The sequence below is a fragment of the Nelumbo lutea genome, chromosome 4 (assembly GCF_056320005.1).
Source record: "Nelumbo lutea isolate HS-2025 chromosome 4, American lotus-T2T, whole genome shotgun sequence".
Taxonomy (NCBI): Eukaryota; Viridiplantae; Streptophyta; class Magnoliopsida; order Proteales; family Nelumbonaceae; genus Nelumbo; species Nelumbo lutea.
In genome coordinates this window covers 18886166-18906740 of record NC_142687.1, presented here as the reverse complement: position 1 = coordinate 18906740, position 20575 = coordinate 18886166, and the positions used below count along the sequence as shown (strand labels likewise).

General features: G+C 39.7%; 1 protein-coding gene across 3 annotated transcripts in view; it reads right to left on the bottom strand.

Moving 5' to 3' along the window:
• Positions 1 to 495: 495 nt before the first annotated feature.
• Positions 496 to 20575, bottom strand: part of LOC148854352 (hyperosmolality-gated Ca2+ permeable channel 2.3-like) — a 48720-nt gene continuing 28640 nt past the window's right edge. For all 3 annotated transcript variants that reach the window (XM_088983779.1, XM_088983781.1, XM_088983780.1), the window contains 3 exons: positions 19234 to 19509; positions 16977 to 17210; positions 496 to 978 (listed from right to left, as the gene is read on the bottom strand). In XM_088983779.1, coding sequence (XP_088839905.1) covers positions 817 to 978; positions 16977 to 17210; positions 19234 to 19509 — 672 coding nt within the window. In that variant the 3' untranslated portion in view covers positions 496 to 816. The remainder of the gene's footprint in view (positions 979 to 16976; positions 17211 to 19233; positions 19510 to 20575) is intronic.

The following is a 20575-nucleotide window of genomic DNA, read 5'->3' as shown; positions in this document are numbered from 1 at the left end:
TGAGCTACAGAGCTTATTCAAATCACACGGGCAAGCACTACCGTTATGAGACTGTTGAAGATTTGTTAAGCGCAACCCATCCTTTCACCATGGCAATCATTTGCAATCGAATCTTTCTGTTATTTGCCTTACATTGTAATGGTCAGAGCCGACCCCCTCTCCATATATTTTGAGTCACCTGCAAATGGATCAGGATCATTGACCATTTCTCTCTCTCTCTCCTTTTGTTTACTTCATACCTTCTCTCTGAATAGGCTTCTAATCCCTCTCCATGCGGTGCTTCAGCACTACAGCTCGATCTCGAAGAACCCTTCTCTCTTCTCAGAGGAGAAAAAGGTTTGTATCATTCTTCAGGCATTGTGATTTATGAGGATCACGTCTTTAAGAAGGTTAAGCTGTGGGATGCTACCGAGTACCGCCTACCGGTTCTATTTCTGTTCCGGCATTCCGTAAATAATAGTCAAAAGCAGCCAGACTTCGGCATTGTAGAGTGGCTTTAGTAGTACCCATCATGTTGGGCAAACTACGTTTTTTTCTCCTTAAAAAGCATACAACAATCTTTGGTTACAACTTACAGAGAAAACAAAAGCAATCGATCTTACTTTACTAACATGAAACATGGACATAATAGGGTTCTATCCTGTACAACGATGATATACAGAAAAGACAGCAGCAACCACATCATTCCAAGCGTGTTAGAATACACTTTTGATCGATTGTCCTGGCCACTATCATTACCACAAATCACCATGCATCTTCCACGGAAGGGGGAGTGGAGGATAGTCTGGCACAGGAAAAGGAAATCCCGTTCCAAACTCAAAATGGAGTAGATGATAGAAGGGGAGAATTATGGCTGTCACGATTTTCAGAGTACTGGATTGGCAACAAAGCTGGGTCCCGATAGGCAGTAACCAGTTTGTCAAGAAAATCAGTCATTGAAGCATCATTCTCGTCTTGTTTGTCTTTCTTTATCAAACTCTGCAGAAAAATCAATCTCAGTAATCAGTACAGTGAATGGGCCTTTAAACTAATGAAAATAGGGGTTGAGAACCTGGTAAAAAGAAATAATGCAGAATGATCAGAAATAATTATCTGACATGACCAGAAGTACGTTATTAGAATAACTACATTAAGGGCAGGGCATGCATAGAGATGAAAAATAGTTCAAAGACGAATGGCCAAAAACTACCCAAAAGCAACTACCGCTGTTGCCTAGACAAAATTAACCATGGGGGAGATTGAAAATGACCCTCGTATGATTAGAGATGGAGTTGAGCATCATCGTCATCTAAGCCTTGTCCCAACTATATGGGGTCGGCTACATGAATACTGTTTCAGTGCCCATATCCATCATCATCAGGAGTTAGCATGACCCTATTAATTATATCAAGAAAACTATGAATAGTAATGACCAACTTGAGACTTGAGAGGGAGGAAGTAATTGAACAGACTCATTAAAGGGTCATCACCCAATGATGGTCCTGGCTATACCCAATTTCTTGCACAGTGGCCTATCAGAAACTGCATTCCTATGCTTGTCGGTCTAAGATTTTACCGTTAACCCTGCAATCTGGGTTTCAAATCTATTCATTCTATTCCTTAAAATGAGCCATATGGCATCATACATCTAACCAGAAAATTTCAACAAATCTACTCCAAATAGAAGACTTACTGGACTGCAACCAAATTCATCAAGATCATAATTGACTAAAATGGGATAAAACACTCGTGGTAGTCTGGTTAATAATTAACTAAAACAAAATACCAAGTGGAAAATCAATAGAGCAATATTGATGATACAACTTTTTTCCCTAGTACCATTAAAAATGCATCATACACCACATATTTGCAACATCATGTCTCAGATCCCTCGTGTGTCACTAAAGGCTACACTATTTCAGATGTATGGTGTACTATGATGCATTTGTAAAAGGTACAAAAATATCTCCTTAGCATTTCTCAAGTAAATATTCTAGATGATCCTATCATTCTATCCTTCTTCAGATTAACCTTGTCCAAATGGCTAATAAGACAAGTCACGAGTCTCCTTTATTGCCAACTTCTAGACCTGCATCCAATAAAAACAACTGCTGAGTGAATTTAGTTCTAAATGAGAACCCTTTTTGTATCACTCGGAACATTTCCAATGACAAACATATGATGGATAGCATGTTGACCTTTGTGCAGAATAATACTATGCATCTTTAAAGCCATCATGATAGACTCCTAGGCCAAACCATCTGGACATCCACCTGATATTGTCTTCAGAGAAATATGATTAAAGCTTTCTTATCCCATCCCTTGACCACGTCTGTAATACATTCAAATTTTGTCCAATCACTCACTAAACAATGCACGTAGGGCTGTCAATGGACCGGATTTGGACTAGATCCATTCCAATCTAATAAGGGCCCACCAAGTCAAATCCGATCTAATCCAAATCTAATTCATGGGACTCCAAATCAATCCATTTGAATTGACAAGGATATTGGACAAATCCGACCCAATCCAAAAAAAAATGGTAGCAATTGATATAAAATCCAAAAAACAAATATTTTAGCAAAAAAACAGTAGAAAGTGCTGAAAAAACACAGAAATTATAGAAAATATGAATATATATTTATTTAACCAAAAATATTAGAAATTGCAGAAAATACAAATTCCAATTTTACCAGAGTAGGCAAAGTTTGACATTTTTTCGAACAGATGATGTCCAACTCAGGACTTCATATTCAACGAATAGAATCAGATTCATCAACAGAGCAATCCATGTATGACATGATGTATAATGTTAAACATCTCTTAACCAACCTGCTGGGATTGGGAAGATGCCTTCTTACCCTTTCCCTAAGCTATGGTGACCGACCTGCATTGCTCAAAGGAAAAGAGTATTCACTCTAAAGGAGAATGACACCTAGAACAGAATTGAATAATCAAACCTGTCGAATTCCATTCATTGATCTCCTTTTATTACAACTAAAGTCGACAATCATGCCAAAAATTATTTTTCAATAGATCAAACCTTCTATTAAGTCTAAAAAGAAAAAACCCTTCTATTAAAGACTTCAGACATGTTAGCATATTCCGACTGTTGTTATAACAGTCCTAACAGAAAGCTTCTTGCAATTTAACAACCACCCAACAGCTGGACCTCAATCACTTGACAGCTGGCCAAATTGGCCCACTTGCCTAAGTTGGTTATTTTGTAATATATATATATATATATATATATATATATATATATATATATATATATATATTTGCCATATATCTTAATGAAAGATCAGAATCTTCTTCCTCTGCTTTCTGGCGACTGATAGCATTTTACATGGTATCAGAGCGGCACAAGATCCTCAGGTTTTCATTTCTTCAAGATTGGTAATGGAGATTGATGGAAGCTCACCGTATTTCTTGCATCCGTCAGACAATCCAGGAGCTGTGTTGGTTTCGTCTCCACTCGTCGGAGAAAACTTCCCGGCATGGCAACGCGCGATGAAGACAGCTTTAAAGGCAAAGAACAAATTCTGTTTTGTTGATGGATCTTTGCCACGCCCTAATGCTACATCGCCGGAAGAATCGGCTTGGACGAAATGCAATGCGATGGTTACCTCGTGGATCCTCAATTCATTGTCCTGTGACATATGCAACAGCATAGCATTCATAGAATGCGCAGCTGAAATATGGAAGGAGCTCAAAGAACGGTTCTCGCAAAGTAACGCTCCCCATATACATCAACTGAAACAGGACCTGGCTCTTCTCCAGAAAGGAAATCTCACAGTCACCTGTTATTTCACTAGACTCAAGACACTATGCGCAGCTGAAATCTGGAAGGAGCTCAAAGAACGGTTCTTGCAAAGTAACGCTCCCCGTATACATCAACTGAAACGGGACCTGGCTCTTCTCCAGAAAGGAAATCTCACAGTCACCGGTTATTTCCCTAGACTAAAGACACTCTGGGATGAATTAGGAACACTCGTAACCATAGCTGAATGCTCGTGGAGCAGCAAAGATTCTTGCTGCTGAAAGAGACAGAGAAACTGCACCAATTCAATTAGATCTGTGATTCTTGGATCTGATCCGCTTCCTATTATGAGTTGTGCTTATACTCTTGCCACTCAAGAAGAAAAGCATCTATTCACCATATCTATGCGTAACTCTCCTGGTCAGCCAGAAGCAGCAGCACTAAATGCCTCTACTAGACCAAATAGACGAGGATCGGGTTCAAATGGACAAGCTAGGCAATGACTGCGCTGTGATCACTGTAAACAGAACTGTCACACCAAAGACCACTGTTATGAGCTAATTGAATATCCAGAGAATTGGGAAAATAATCGATCAAGCCGATGGTTTGATTCTAAGGGTCCACCACATCAACCTCGATTTACATCATGTGCAGCTACTGAATCCTCAGAGACTGCTGCTAGCTCTCCCATCCTAGGGTTCACGATGAATCAATACAATCAACTTCTATCTCTTCTTAATAACGACAGGTCTGAATTTGCTTCAGCCAATACCTCTGGTAAGGTTCTACCTCCTCCCAGTTGGATTCTTGACAATGGTGCTTCTGACCACATGCTTGCATCTGAGTCTATGTTTACAGCATCCCAGTGTTTGAGTCATAAGAGGCTTGTTAGCTTACCAAATGGAACTTCTATCTCAGCCACTCATAAGGGGTCTGTGAATTTTGGTTCTCATACTATAGATAATGTTCTGTATCTCCCACAGTTTAGATGTAATCTGCTCTCTATAAGCAAACTGACCAATCAGCTCAACTGTGCAGCTATATTTTTTCCATCATTCTGTATTCTTCAGGACCTTGCCCCCAAGAAAGTGATTGGAGTAGGCAAGCTCTGTGATGGCCTCTTACCATTTTACAACCCCTACACAGTCATCTTCAGCACACGTAGCTGCTTCTTCCACTGTAGATAACATAACATGGCATAGACGTCTTGGCCATGCCTCACGACAGCGCATCTCACTCATCAGTGGTATACCTGTCACACCGGGAGATTTCTGTTGTCATTCATGCCATCGTGCTAAACAAACACGAATTCCATTTCCAGTTCGAGTATCCCCCACCACTGCTTTCCAGCTTGTGCATTGTGATATCTGGGGAGGTTACCAAACTGCATCTCACTCTGGAGCTCATTTTTTTATTACTGTCGTTGATGATTTTAGTAAATGCACTTGGGTCTATCTCTTAAGAAATAAATCAGAGGCTGTGTTTTTTCTCATTACTTTTTGTGCCATGGTAAAGCAACAATTTAACTGTGGTGTACAATGCATACATTTGGACAATGGTTTTGAATTCATTTCAAAGCCTATGCAACAATATTATGCTACTAAAGTATCATTCATCAGAGATCTTCCACAGATACACCCCAGCAGAATGGCATTGCTGAACGCAAGCATCGCCATCTACTTCTCGAGCTCTTCAGTTTGAAGCTTCTCTCCCTACAACATTTTGGGGGAATGTCTTCTTACAGCAAATTATCTCATAAACTTGCTCCCAATACCGCGATTATCAGGCAAATCACCATTTGAGGTACTCTATCACAAACCTCCTGACTAGTGACTACGGGCATCTTTGTACCTTTGGGTGCTTATGCTACACACAAGTTCGTCCATTTCCAAGGGACAAGTTTGCTAGTCGAGCCACTAAAGGAATTTTTGTGGGTTATCCTCATGGGCAAAAGGGCTACAGAATTTTTTACCTTGCTACTCATCGCATTTTCACCTCTAGAGATGTGGTTTTTTATGAATCCACATGCCGTTTTCAGAATGTAAAGAGACTGGGCCGAATGGGTCCTAGTATCTTCTCTTGTAATATCTTCTCTTTATTGTTGGCTAATAGGCCTGTTATTTCTTTTTGTTTAATCTCTTTATGTTACTGCCTAGCTGGCCGCCCACTTAAGGGCATACTTGTCATTACTCTAACTTTATTTCTTAATAAAAAAAAGGATTAGAGGAGAAAGGGAAGATAATTCGATTCTTCTTCTTCTTCCTTCTCTTTTCACCATCTTCTTCTCTTGTGTTGCTGCTCTTACTTCTCTTCTTCCTTTTTTCTTCTAATCTTCAAATTTACACCTAATATTTGAGGACTGATTTACATCTTGGTATCAGAGCAGGTCTATTTCTTCCTTTTTTTTCTTTCTTCTTCTTTTCCAATACACCCTTAGATTAAGAGAGTGTATGGAGAGAGAGATTCTCTATAGTTCAAAGGATCTCTGGCCTAGTTGGTAGAGGGTTTGGAGAGTTTAAATCTGGTTGGATATTGCCAAGAAGCGGTGTTGTTCTGTTGCTGCCCAAAACCCTAGCCGATTAGAGATTTTCGAAGGTACAGGTAAAGGTGAAGGTTTGGGTGTGGCGCTCTGTGGCTGGGAGGTGTCTTGTAACTCTTAAAGGAGGGTGGTTCAGGTTTGGAAGATATTGGGAAGTTCTGGTAGGAGCGGCTGCATCTTCTCTCTTCCACTCCAACAGTTGGACATAGTAAAACCCTAGTTTTCAAGCATCTGGGTTCTGGTTTGACTTCAAGTAAGTTTATATAGACAAAATTTCTGGTTCTTTGATTTTCGTTTGATTAATGGAACCATACGGAAGTGAGTTCAAGCAAGTGCCGGTTTTATGCCTTGGCTCGGTAGATTCCATTTTGACTGGTGTAACCACAATCAAGCTAGATGGGACAAATTATCTTGCTTGGGCACAGTCTATAAGAATTTGTCTGTTGTAGACGAAAACTCGGGTACCTCACAGGTAGTAAAGTGAAACCCGAAGAGACAGACCCTGAATTTGAGAAATTGATGCAAGAGAACTATACTGTCATAAGATGGTTGGTCAATTCTATGCAACCTCATATAAGTTAGCATTATCTCTGGATGTCTTCGGCTAAGGAGATATGGGACAGTGTTACTGAGACCTATTCACAGAAGTTGAATGTAGCCAGAGCCTATACGTTGAAAAGTGATGTGAAGAACCTAAGACAGGGGGAGAAGAGTGTAGCAATCTACTACTCTATACTGAAATCCCTATGGCAAGAAATTGATGTTATGGAGACAGTTGTATGAGAGAGTAAGAATGATGTTGAAATGTATAGGAAATTGGTGGAGAGAAATAGGGTGTTTGAATTTCTCACTGGACTCAACCCTAAGCTTGACATCGTTAGGCAAAATATCCTGGCTAGAGATGAGGTTACTCTTTCCTAGGCATATGCTATGATAAGCAGTGAGGAGAGTAGGCGGCAGGTTCAGTTGCAGGGTCCACCTACAGAACACTTTGCACATGCTAGAAAAGCCAAAGGGTCCTACTGAGAAAAAGGAGCAGACATGTGAATATTGCAAGAAGCTGAGGCATACAAAGGACACTTGCTGGAAGCTTCATCCTGAGCTTCTTCCTGATAGGTTTAAGAATAACAACACCTCTAAGAAGGGCAGTTAGGTAGGAAAGCCTAAGGCAGCTAATGTTGCTACAATACCTGAAGGAGGAAATAAGGAGAATGAAGAGAAATCAACCATTGAGCAGTTGGCAGCAATGAAGGCGGATTTTGAAAAGTATGGGAGGCTACTAAATCACTTGGAAGCAACTGTTTCTTCATCTCACTCTTCTAGCAACAACACATCATCTTCATCAGCATTTGCTCACTCAGGTATTTGTGCTTCTGCAAATCATGCTTCAGTTTCAGGTAATCATAAAATTCCTTGGATTATTGATTCCTGTGCATCAGACCATATGACTAGCCTGTCTAATCTCTTCTGCTCATACCACCTTCTCTCTGGCAAAGAGAAAATATCCCTTGCTGATGGGTTTCTTGCTCCCATCTCTGGTAAAGGAGATATAAAGACCTCTGACACCCTTTATTTATCCTCTATCCTTCATGTCCCTAAACTTAACACAAACCTTTTATCTGTTAGCAGCTTAACCAAATCCATGAATTTCAGCATAACCCTTTTTCCCACTCATTGTGTTTTTCAGGACCTGCAATCTCAAAGGATGATTGGGAGTGGCCATGAGGCGAACAGAATATACTTGTTGGACACATCGGATCGAGCTTTGGGACCACCTCATGGAGTTGCCTTAGAGTCAATTTTGTCAGAGTCTGTTAACAAAGTCTTGTTATGTCACTTTCGGTTTGGTCATTTGTCATTTTCTGCTTTGAGTCATTTGTTTCCAGATATGTTTAAGGGAGTGTCTTTATCGAGTCTTCATTGTGAGTCGTGTGAACTGGCAAAGCATTGTAGAAATTCTTATTCAGTAAGCAATAAAAGATCTCTTTTTCCTTTTCATATTGTTCACTCTGACGTGCGGGGGCCATATCATTTGCCAACTATGAGGGGCTACAGGTACTTTATCCTTTTTATTGATGACTACTCTCGTTACACTTGGATTTATCTCATGAAATCCAGGGATAAAGTACTAGTTATTGTGCAAAAATTTCATGAACTCATCCTCACCCAATTTAACACTCGTATCAAAATATTCCGTTCTGATAATGCTAAGGAGTATTTTGAGAGAACCCTCTCCACCTATCTTGAAGCTTTTGGGGTTATTCATCAAAGTTCTTGTTCTTACACTCCACAACAAAACGGGGTGGCGAAAAGGAAGAACAGACACGTTCCTATAAAATTTTGGGGTGATGTTGTTCTTACTGCTACTTTTTTTATCAACTGTATGCCCTCCTGGGTCCTTAACTTAAAACCCCCTTTAGCCTTCTCTTCCCGAATGAGGATATTTTTTCTCTTCCTATCCATGTTTTTGGGTGCACTTTCTATGTGCATATTCACAGTCATCAAAGGCACAAGTTTGAACCTAAGGCTCATAAATGTGTTTTTCTGGGATATGCTTCCACACAAAAGGGATATTGCTGCTTTGATCCAGTTCGTGGCACCCGCTTTGTATCTCGGGATGTCACCTTTGTTGAGTTGACTCCTTTCTTTAGCATTTCTCCTGAGGGGGAGAAATCTGAAGAGCCCTTTGCTATGTCTCTAGCTATTCCTCTTCCCATTCCTCTTGAGTCCTATCATGAGGTGTCTACTTCTCCCATTGGGCCTACCTCCGATATTCCTATTACTCCTCCTTCACCTCATTCTCCTATAATTCCTCCTCCTCCTGTTCTCCAAAGGTGGTACCAAAGGCAGAGATTCAGACATGGGCAGGTTGTTTCCACTCCTACAGAAGAGCCTCTTGCTCCTCCCATCATTACTGAGGTAACAGGTCAGCCTTCTTCTGACCCATCTACAGCTTTCCCAGACCTTGACTATCCTATTGCTCTTCGCAAGGGCAAGCAGAAGTGTACAACCCATTGTATCTCCAAACACTTGTCTTACAACCTTCTCTCTCCCTACTATTTTCTTGCATCTGTTTCTTCCCATGCGATACCTAGGTCCGTACCGGAAGCCTTATCTCAACCTGAATGGAGGGATGCTATGATGGCTGAACTGGATGCTTTGCATAAGAACCACACCTGGGATATTGTTGACTTGCCTGAAGGGAAGGAACTAGTGGGTTGTAAATGGGTGTTTACCATCAAATATCACTTTGATGGCTCTGTTGAGAGGTTTAAGGCTAGGTTGGTTGCTAAGGGCTACACTCAAATGTATGGCATTGACTATCTTGAGACATTTGCTCATGTCGCTAAGATGACCTCAGTCAGGGTTTTGTTATCTCTAGCCGCTACTTTTGACTGGCCCCTACACCAGTTTGATGTTAAAAATGCCTTCTTGAATGGAGACATGCATGAAGAGGTCTATATGTCTTTGCCTCCAGGGGTGTATGAGAAGGAAATGTAAGGCAAGGTGTATAAACTGCAGAAATCTATTTATGGTCTCAAACAGTCTCCTTGGGTTGGTTTAAGAGGTTTAGGGCTGCACGCTACACACAAACTCAATCTGATCATACCCTGTTCTTGAAGAGAAATGGCTCTCTGGTGACTTTCTTGATAGTTTATGTTGATGATATTGTGGTCACGGGTAATGACACTCAAGAGGTCAGTAAACTAAAAAGGTTTCTCGACTCTGAAATTGAGATCAAGGATTTGGGAGATCTTCGGTATTTTTTGGGCATTGAAGTTGCTAGATCTAAGGATGGTATCTTCATTTCTCAGCGTAAATATGTCCTTGACCTCCTTGCTGAGACTGGTAAACTTGGAGCTAAACCAATCTCCACTCCTATTGATCCTAATCATAAGCTTTCTGCTACTGATGGTGAGCTTTTATTTGATAAGGGGGTGTTTCAGAGACTGCTTGGGAAGTTGTTATATCTTTGCATGACTTGGCCAGATATTTCCTATGCAGTAAGTGTTATTAGTCAATCTATGCATTCTCCCAGAGATACTCATTTAGCTGCTGTAGAAAGGGTTCTGTGTTACTTGAAAGGTACTCCAGGGAAAGGTATTCTGTTTGCTAAACATGGACACATGAAGCTGGAAGCTTTCACTATGCTGATTGGGCAGGATGTATTGATGATAGGAGATCCACCTCAGGTTATTGTGCTCTGGTCGCTGGGAACATTGTGTCATGGAGGAGTAAGAAACAGTATGTAGTTGTTAGATCCTCAACTGAAGCAGAATACAGGGCAATGGCACATGGTGTGTCAGAATTACTGTGGCTACGATCCCTTCTAGAAGAATTGGGGGTTGACTACGAGAAGCCAATGATGCTCTACTGTGACAACCAAGCAGCTATCAACATCGCACATAATCCTGTTCAACATGACAGAACTAAGCACATTGAGGTTGATAGACATTTTATAAGGGAAAGAGTTTCCTCAGGAGAAGTTTGTTTTCCATTCATCACATCAGACGAGCAATTGGTTGATATCTTGACCAAGGGAGTTCCAAGAGGGAAAATGACACACTATATAGGCAAGCTGGGCATGATTGACATCTATGCTCAGCTTGAGGGGAGTGTAAAGAGACTGGGCCGAATGGATCCTAGTAGCTTCTCTTGTAATATCTTCTCTTTATTGTTGGCTAATGGGCCTCTCTTAATGGGCCTGTTATTTCTTTTCGTTTAATCTCTTTATGTTACTGCCTAGCTGGCCTCCCACTTAAGGGCATACTTGTCATTACTCTAACTTTAATTCTTAATAAGAAAAAGGATTAGAGGAGAAAGGGAAGATAATTCGATTCTTCTTCTTCTTCCTTCTCTTTTCGCCATCTTCTTCTCTTGTGTTGCTGCTCTTACTTCTCTTCTTCCTTTTTTCTTTTAATCTTCAAATTTACACCTAATATTTGAGGACCGATTCACATCTTGGTATCAGAGCAGGTCTATTTCTTCCTTTTTTTTCTTTCTTCTTCTTTTCCCATACACCCTTAGATTAAGAGTGTATGGAGAGATAGATTCTCTATAGTTCAAAGGATCCCAGGCCTAATTGGTAGAGGGTTTGGAGAGTTTAAATCTGGCTGGATATTGCCAAGAAGCGGTGTTGTTCTGTTGCTGCCCAAAACCCTAGCCGATTAGAGATTTTAGAAGGTACAGGTAAAGGTGAAGGTTTGGGTGTGGCGCTCTGTGGTTGGAAGGTGTCTTGTAACTCTTAAAGGAGGGTGGTTCAGGTTTGGAAGAGATTGGGAAGTTCTGGTAGGAGCGGCTGCATCTTCTCTCTTCCTCTCCAACAGTTGGATCAAATTGAATATATAAAATCAAGTACAAAGTTGATGGTAGCATTGGACGATTTAAAGCCCAGCTCATCGCCAAAGGCTATACACAAGTTGAAGGTCTTGACTATCATGATACATTTGCTCTAGTAGCAAAACTAGTGACTGTACGATGCCTATTGGCCGTTGCAGCCATCAAACAATGGGAACTACACCAACTTTATGTTAACAATGCCTTTTTACACGGTGACCTCCATGAAGAAGTTATATGACCATCCCTCAAGGGTTTGCCAAAGAAGGGACTCACAAGGTTTGCAAATTACAAAAACTTCCCAATATGGCAACGCACGATGAAGACAACCTTAAAGCAAAATAACAAATTCTGTTTTGTTGATGGATCTTTGCCACTCTCATGGAAGACTGAAAAGCAAACTATTGTTTCTCGGTCCCCCGCTGAAGCTAAATATCGTGCCATGGCCACCACCACTATTGAACTCTTATGGCTGAAAAGAGTTCTTCATGACTTAACCATCAACATCCCCGTTATGCAATTACATTGTGACAGCAAGGCAGTACTTCACATAGCTGCTAATCCCGTTGAGCGTACTAAACGCATAGACATCAACTGTCACTTTGTACGCAAAAATGTCCAAAGTGGTGAAACAAAGACCTTCCATCTGCCTAGCAGCTCTCAACCAGCTGACCTCTTTACAAGGGCTCTTGGATCCGACAAGTTCCATCATCTAGTGCCCAAGTTGGGCATTCAAGTTCTTCATGCGCCAACTTGAAGGGGAGGAGTAAGCATATACAAGACTGTTGTTATAACAGTCGTAACAAAAAGCTTCTTGCAATTTAACAACCATTCAACAGCTGGACCTCAATCACTTGACAGCTGGCCAAATTGGCCCACTTGTCTAAGTCGGTTATTTTGTATGTATATATATATATATATATATATTTGCCATCTATCTTAATAAAAAATCAGAGTCTTCTTCCTCTGTTTTCTCGCGTCTGATATCATTTTACAACACACTCCAACAATTACACTAACCATTACTAATTTTATTGATTAAGGAAGCAAGGATCAGTCCATGTGCACTTGATTCTTGCAACTTGGAAGGATGTTTACCCAAGGATGACATGTATCATATAAAAATGACGTATCAAATTCAAACTGGCTTTCCGTGAATCACTTCAGTTTTTTTGGTGTCCATTGGAAAGTCTTCATCAGTCAGTAGGATTATTCTGGTTTGCTTAAGGATTCACAGTTCAGTAGTTGATGCGATCATGCAAGTAGTCGTGGTCAAAAAAATTATTCGTTACACCCCTGTGTATGTGGAATGGCAAATGTGGGTACAGGGCAACGAAGCAGCAGCCTCTCGTTTGCTTTGGCTGAGGCATCAAATCACAGCACCCTCGCTCCTCCAGCCCAAATCTGGTCCATTGGCAGCCCTATGCACTATCACATCGAATTGCTCAAACTTAGTAGAACTAAACCTTGAAACAAAATGGTACAAATAAGTGCTGACCCACTATAGAGGAAAAGAGTCCACTTCTCTCAACAGCATGTTTTGGGCTTCAAGTTCTATTCCTTGAGGCGAGCCATCCACCATCAAAAAATAAGTAGCGATCTTAAGCACAATCACCATCTAGATAGGACCCACACCAACCCTAGTCGCTACTCAAAATCCCCAAGACCCTATCTGACTGAACAGTCTTAAGATATTCCAATAATATGAATCTTCTAATAATCTAATTAAGACACAGAACAAAATACCAAGAGGGTTTCAAACGTTCTAATATGATCCTATCATACTGGTAATTAAAGGGACAATCTGGTTTGATAATCCTTTAATGCAGCAATAGATGAACCAACAAATCTTCACTCTGTTGAGGGCCTTGAGACACATGTTCACAAGGAAAGGTGACTGGATCTGCTACCCACACTCCACCCAAAAGATACTACAGCCACACATTGGGATATATATCGTACTTGTATATTGTCAATTATGGGGACTGATTCCCAACGTGTAGTTGTAGAGTCTTGTGGGTAGTGTCTGGGTATCAGATGCGGACTCCAAGGAAAGCAACTCTTGAAGGGAACAGACACCTACCTTCAAATGGATCTTGTTGGGAAATAACCAGCCACCTCCACCACCCTTACCAAAAAATAAATAAATAAATAGGAAATAAAAGACACAAATGAACAAATAAACAAATAAACAGTGATTTAAAAAGTGCACCTAGGCCCACAAGCCACATGTCAAAAGGCACATATGTTGGTGCAGGGTGCATCTTGTGCCTTAGCTAAGGTGCACACCTTAGTTAAGACCCTAACATAGACTTGTTTGGGCTTGTCTCGAGGGGATTGATACAAAAATACTTGTAGAGTTAGGAACGAAAGATGTTTAACATCACATTAGCCAAAAGCTTGAAAAAAATTATTGTGTTTGAATATGTTTTATATGTTAAGTTTGATTTATTTTTTGCATTTATGTTTATGAATTTCAATTGAGATAATAAGCTTTTTAAAACATTTATTTTAAAATTAAAGTTTACATTTTTTTAATTAGTACTGTTTTTAATATTTTCTTGGTTTATTTTTTAAGTTTCTTTTGCATTTTTTGATGTTTTTTTGATGTTCACACCTTGCTTCAAAAAGGAGCATGGTGTGAAATTTTACAACTTCGTGCTTTGTGCCTTGGGTGCAAAAAGCCCTTTGCATTTTTTTTTACAACTTTTGCTTTTAAAACACTACAAATAAATAAACTAACAAAAGCTATTCCTTCAAGTATATATCTAACTCTTATGCTCTCTAAACAATTCTTAAATAAATCTGACAAGAAAGTGTATATATTTCGACCATTAAAGTGACTCTAGAATTAGAACACCACTCCCTCTTCCAGCTCTTCATAGAAAGACCAAACCACTAAACCTTGGCTGTGTTATGCAACATAGGAAAGTATTGATGATATCCTTTGCCTATTTTGTAGGCAGCACTCCCTGTAGTTCTGTTACTTAAATGTCCTAGACTTAGAATTTGCATCTCAGGAATAATCTAGAGACCTGCACCCTTTCTTTTTCTGATCAGTAAAGAAGATTTTATCAATTATATGAAAGATGTTTAGAACATCAGGTTTAGATGTTTCAACCACCCAAAACAGCTGAAGTCTATTGACTCCTTGTTTTGTTAATGAATCCACCATCCTATTTGCAGTTCTTCTAACCCAAATGTAGGCATGCCTGTAAATCCAAGGAACTTAGCATAGGCATTTTACCCAAGTGATGATCAGCTTTGAATCCCCCTCTTCCAAGTAGAGGAAGCCAGATTGCTTTGCTAATCTTAGGCCTTGTAATAAGGCCATCAATTCAGCTTTCAGAGAGTTCCACTCCAATGGGTCCTGAGTGCATGGCCACTACCCTTCTTGAGGAATTTCTAAACAGGCCCCCAATACCTGCCGGCCCTGGATTGCCCATAGCAGTGTTTTCAAAGGTGTGGGAGGTGTATGCTTGGAGGCGAGGCTCCCCCAAAACGCCCTGAGGCATATGCCATACGCTTTTTTCATGACGCATGCTAGAGGCGTATGCCTCATGCACCTCATGTAAAAAGACAGAAAAAAAGGAAAAAAGAAGAAAAAAAGGAAAGGAAAATAAAGGGAAGGGGAAGAAAAAGAAAGAAAGAGAAGTAAAAAAGAGAAAAAGAAAGAAAAGAAAAGGAAAGGGAAGGGAAGGGAAGATAAGGGGAAAGAAAGTGGGCCCCTTTCAACTAGTGCTATGCATCTTCATTTTTCTTAATATAAAAGATTGTTATTAAAAAAATAGAAAAATGATATTTTTCTTCCTCTTCTTCCTCCTCATCCCCATCCTCTTAAGGAGACTTACGCCTCTTACATTCTGAACTACACCTCACACCTCTATGTAGTGGAATGTCTCACATCACACCTCTGTGTTTTAAAACATTGGCCCATAGAACTCCCATCAAATTTCAGCTTTAACATGTTGCTTGGTGGAGATTCCATTCCATAACTAGCCTATCTTTTTTCCTTAGAGAATTGTGCCACTTCATCCCATGTATGTTCTTACCATATCATTCATTGAGAAATTTTGGAAAATTTCCATTGTCTTTACCCAATGTGCCACTTTGATCTTAATAGTGTCTATTAAATCCTTATTGGATCTACATATTTCATTGAAAATTCTCCCATTCCTTTCTTCCCAAATAGTCCATACCACTGATGCTCCAACAACCTTCCACATAACTCTCCCTCTTTTCTTCGCTGCCTCAGAAAACTTGAGCTAAAGAGACTTACCACATCTTGAGGAGGGACCCATCTGCACCCAAAAAGGGCAGAAGTATTCCCAACCATAAAGTATGAAGGGTCAAGAAAGTAGTAAATGGGAGAAAGGTTCACCATTTGCTTTGCAAAGGAAGCACAAACGAGGAGAAAGGCACATGTTTGGCCTCCTATTTGTAGCATGCAATTATTTATCTTTCCAAGGAATACTTCCCAACACAACGCTTGGCAGGACAGGCTTATTTCAAATCCCTTTCATCAGGAAGTCCTCCCCCAATGGACATTAATGTGTGTTATAAATCTCCGAAGGATAATATCCAATCCTACTCTTCTTGGAATATGCCTCCCTAGTTAGCCAAGTCTGCTTTTGATTATCACACCTATAGGAAATCGTTCTTCTATCTAACCACACTACAAGAATAAACTTTATGAAAGGGGGGAAGTTAAATTATATCTTTTTTCTTATGTTCTTTTTTTTTTTTTTTTGGGTGGGGTGGGGGGGGCCATTAAACCTTCGATAACATACAATAGATATTTAGCTTAGAAAGGAACACTTGTGCCCATTGACAATGTCATTAGGTCATCAAACCTCCAGACAAGAACATACAAGACAGTAAACCTTGTTGTCCCCAGTTTTCTAGCTTCTAGTCTAGAGGGAGGTAGTACTTTTGTCATATTCATGATATTCAAATGAGATAATGTCCTTGGGATTACAAGTAATTTCCATTAACTTGAACTGAAAATACTTACTGGAATATATGGTGGAAGAAAATTTGCTCCCACATGAAGCAAAATTTCACTAATTACTAGCTGAGGCATGGTGTTGCCCTTAATAGATATGCCTTCTATGTCCCTGAGATCAAACATGCCTTGGGAGCTAAAAAGGTTTGGATAGGCTTACAAGCGCTCTTGAACAGTCCTAATGGCATTTTCTTGCACCCATATAAAAACTACTAGGAAAAAGCTCATCCCTTTGCATATGATTAACATTTTAACAAATGATAGTCTTCCAAAACAATTAGAATTTTATATGAACAACCAATCACATATAAAGTCAGCATATGAAAAGATAAATTACTACTTTGTAAGCATACCTCGGCAGAGTAAGCAGCAAAAATGGGTAAGAAACGTTTCTGACAATACTCATGGAACAGAAGTGTGAGAATAAGAAGAGGAATAGTTAAGCTTGATGCCATAGGAAGCTTCTTTAGACCAAATATTCCAATCGCAATAGCTTGCATCAGTATCAAAGAAAATATTGTTGAATTATGCACAATAGGCCAAAACTTTCCACCAGTCTCAAACTTGGGTGTATAAACATTCAATAGCTGCATACCAGATTTGCTTACAATTAGCATTTAGCACAGGGTGTATTTAACAAGTTCTATGGTGTTTAATGACAAATGACTATCATATAATCAGTATCAAAGAAAATATTGTTGAATTATGCAAAATAGGACAAAACTTTCTCATCAACTCTTTGATGAGAAAAGTACAAAATGAAAAGAAAGTGAAAAGGCAGAAGAAAACTTGCTATACTAGATCAACTAGCAAAGCATGAGAAACAGAAACGACTACAAAATCAAAACCCATTATACTAGTAACAACTAACAATAGAAATAATTTGCAATTTCCCCCCACACCTTGTTATAAATGGTTTGGACTCTCTAAACATGTTTTCTGATCTCTGTCCTAAACACCAAGGCATATACATATTTTCTGGTTGTTGTCTTGAACACTAAGGCTCTGTTTCTTTCCTATGGTTATTTGCATCCAGTTTGTATGCATTGGATTGGTTGTGCTCCATGTTTGTTACATTAAGTTATATTCAATAATGGTTCTCATGGTAGTCTTATTGTAGGGTGATCCATATGTTTTGTTACTGTAATAATGAATATCAAGAATAAAAAAAAGAAAAAAAGAAAAGAAAAAGAGAACAAGAGACCATAAAAATCTAGCATGTGTCAACTCAGCCAAAGCAAAGGCCCTCATTTGTGATGGGCCCCAAACCAGAGATACAACTTGGGTTGAGAATTTGTTAAACTTTCAAGGGCACTAGCCCCAATGTAGTTGAAACTCCAAAACCATCCAAAAATGGTTAATATTCGCTAGAGACAACTTAGCAAGGAAGGGTATACTGCTGGTCCACCATCTGTGTTCTATGTGAGGAGCAAAATGAATCAGTCAACCATCTGCTGCTACGTTGCAGATTTTCTTCTAAGGCATGGTCTACAACTGGGAATTTGTTTGAAGTACAAAGCTGCTGCCCAGAATCAGTGGACTTTGTGAAGGGCTGGAGAGTTGAAGGTCTCACTAAGAGGGGAAAACTGGCATGGAACAGAGAGATCAGACCAGATTGTGACCTGCTCTAATACTATGTCAGAGTCAGATCTGAAACCGTAGAACAGAGAGAGCAGCAGATTTGTGGGTGTGCCAAAAGTGTCAGTCGACACCCAAGAAAAAGATAATTATATTAAAAGGTAAAAGGACCAATCTGTCCTTAATATACAGACTGAAGAAACTAAAGTACAACAAAGAGTAAAAATACAAGAACAGAATGTTTAGGAACAACCTCCAGAGAATTTGGGAAAACGTTCTTGGCATGATGTGAACAAACTGTTTGTAGATAGGAATTATATTTTTGGTTTATGATAACCTTTTTGTAAAGTAGGGTTTGGGGGTGGACTGCATAGGCAGCTATTGTAAATCCCTGTGTACAGAAACTTGTTTACATGCTTTTTGTCTATTTTAATGATACTATAACTTCACCTTCTTCAAAAAAAAATGGTAGCTCACTTCTGGAGCCACCCGTTTTTCTTTTGTGTACAAACTAGCCCAAAAGAAGTGTTCCCTTAACACCCCTTGCTTTGCTAAAGTATCTGCCATAGAATTTGCTAATCTATTGACCCACTTAAAAGGAAGCCTCAACTTCTCTTGCTAGCCTCTTGATCTCCCTCATTTGCTGCCTGTACATCCAAGGGCCCTCATTATTATTCACCATTCAACCCACTACCAGCAAGGAGTCTCCTTCAACCTCTATTTGATTTATGCAGCTACCTTACTAGTTTTAGACTAGTGGATTAAAAAATGTCACTTCAATTTGATCTTGACCATTAGTAAATGACCAGGTCATGATTTAGATGGTCCAAACTAATTTAATATCACCCACTAATTACAGGATCACTGTATGAGGAGAAAATCAAGGCATGAATTGTCACCACAATGTCACATGGAAACTTTGCACTAAGAGGTACTTAACCCTAGAAGCGAATATGGACACCCATTTCAAAGTGAAACCAGGAATACATTTATAATATGAATAAATAAAACACTGAATTGTATCCAACTAACCTGGTTCCGGTAGATGATATATCCAAGACAGTAATAAACCAAGAGGAAAGGCAGAATTAATGGAGCCAGAAAGAAATATGTTATGCCAAGAAGCTCAAAAAAGAGAATTCTAGGAATCTCACTGCGATAAGGAATGGATGGAACATCAAACTCATCTGCATAACTTCCTGAACAATGTCTTTTTATAAAATCCCAAATGAGAGGGATCATACGAAATAGTTCTGATGATAGACTGGTCCAGCCAGATGTGACAACATAAGCAATGAAGAATGATGCCTGCACCCAATAACATACATATTAATCTTGAATCTTCGTAAAATGATAATTTATATCAGGAAAATAAATTTTAATACCCAAATCCAGAAACATCCATTTACCATGTTGTTTATCGTAAGTAGCACTAACCATCTTTGGACATAGTGTTAGACAGTTTTGTATGCCCTTAGCTTCAATCAAAATTGATGTACTTTATGAGTTTATTGTAAATGAATAAAAGTGCATATTTGATTCATGTTCCCTTGGTATGTTTCTGTGTAATACCCTTAAACTGGACACTTATTGAGACTCGTGTTAGTTTAGAATGTTCACAGCCAGTGGTTCGGTCTGGGGAGACCTATCCTGATAAGGCTGACACTGTGGTGCCACCAAGTCGGTTGAGGTGGCTTGTCTCAGCTACCGGGGTGAGACCCTAAGCACATACAGTGTGGGATTAATTGAATCTTTGAATTGGACCAGATTTCCAATACTGCCCTGGACCTTGGAGATTGATGGGCAAAACTGGAAAGTTACACCCGACCCCTAGACTCGATTATGATACTGCACTAGGTGTCGGATCGGGGTGTCTTTGATGTACCAATCAGTGAGATCCTTAGCGGGGGTCAAAACCTAGATATGTTGGGACAATCCGAGAATTCATCTGAGTGGGTGATCATAGTGACAGGATCAGCCCCTTTGTCGGACAAAGGTAATGATCGGGGATGCACTCTCACTGTTGGAAACCAAGACTGCCGGCAGCCGATTTCAACCGTTGAGATTTGTTTTGCAAAGTATATTTTATATGAGATATAAAAGTATATATATTATGGTTTCTAAAATGTTTGCAAAAAGGTTTTAATTCCCAGGATCCATATAAGTGGAGAGTGCAACACTGTTCCTTGCAGCCGAGGGAGAGGTCCTCTCTTGTCGGGCAGTGTATGATCATTAAGGGCTGAGAGGTTAAGTGTAAGACCATTGAGGATAATACCTAATGAGCTAATCTTGCATCTGCCCACAGTCCCTGGGTGTTACAAGGTGGCTTGGCCCAGGGACCACTTAGGGTAAGTGTTGGGCCCATAGAGCCCAT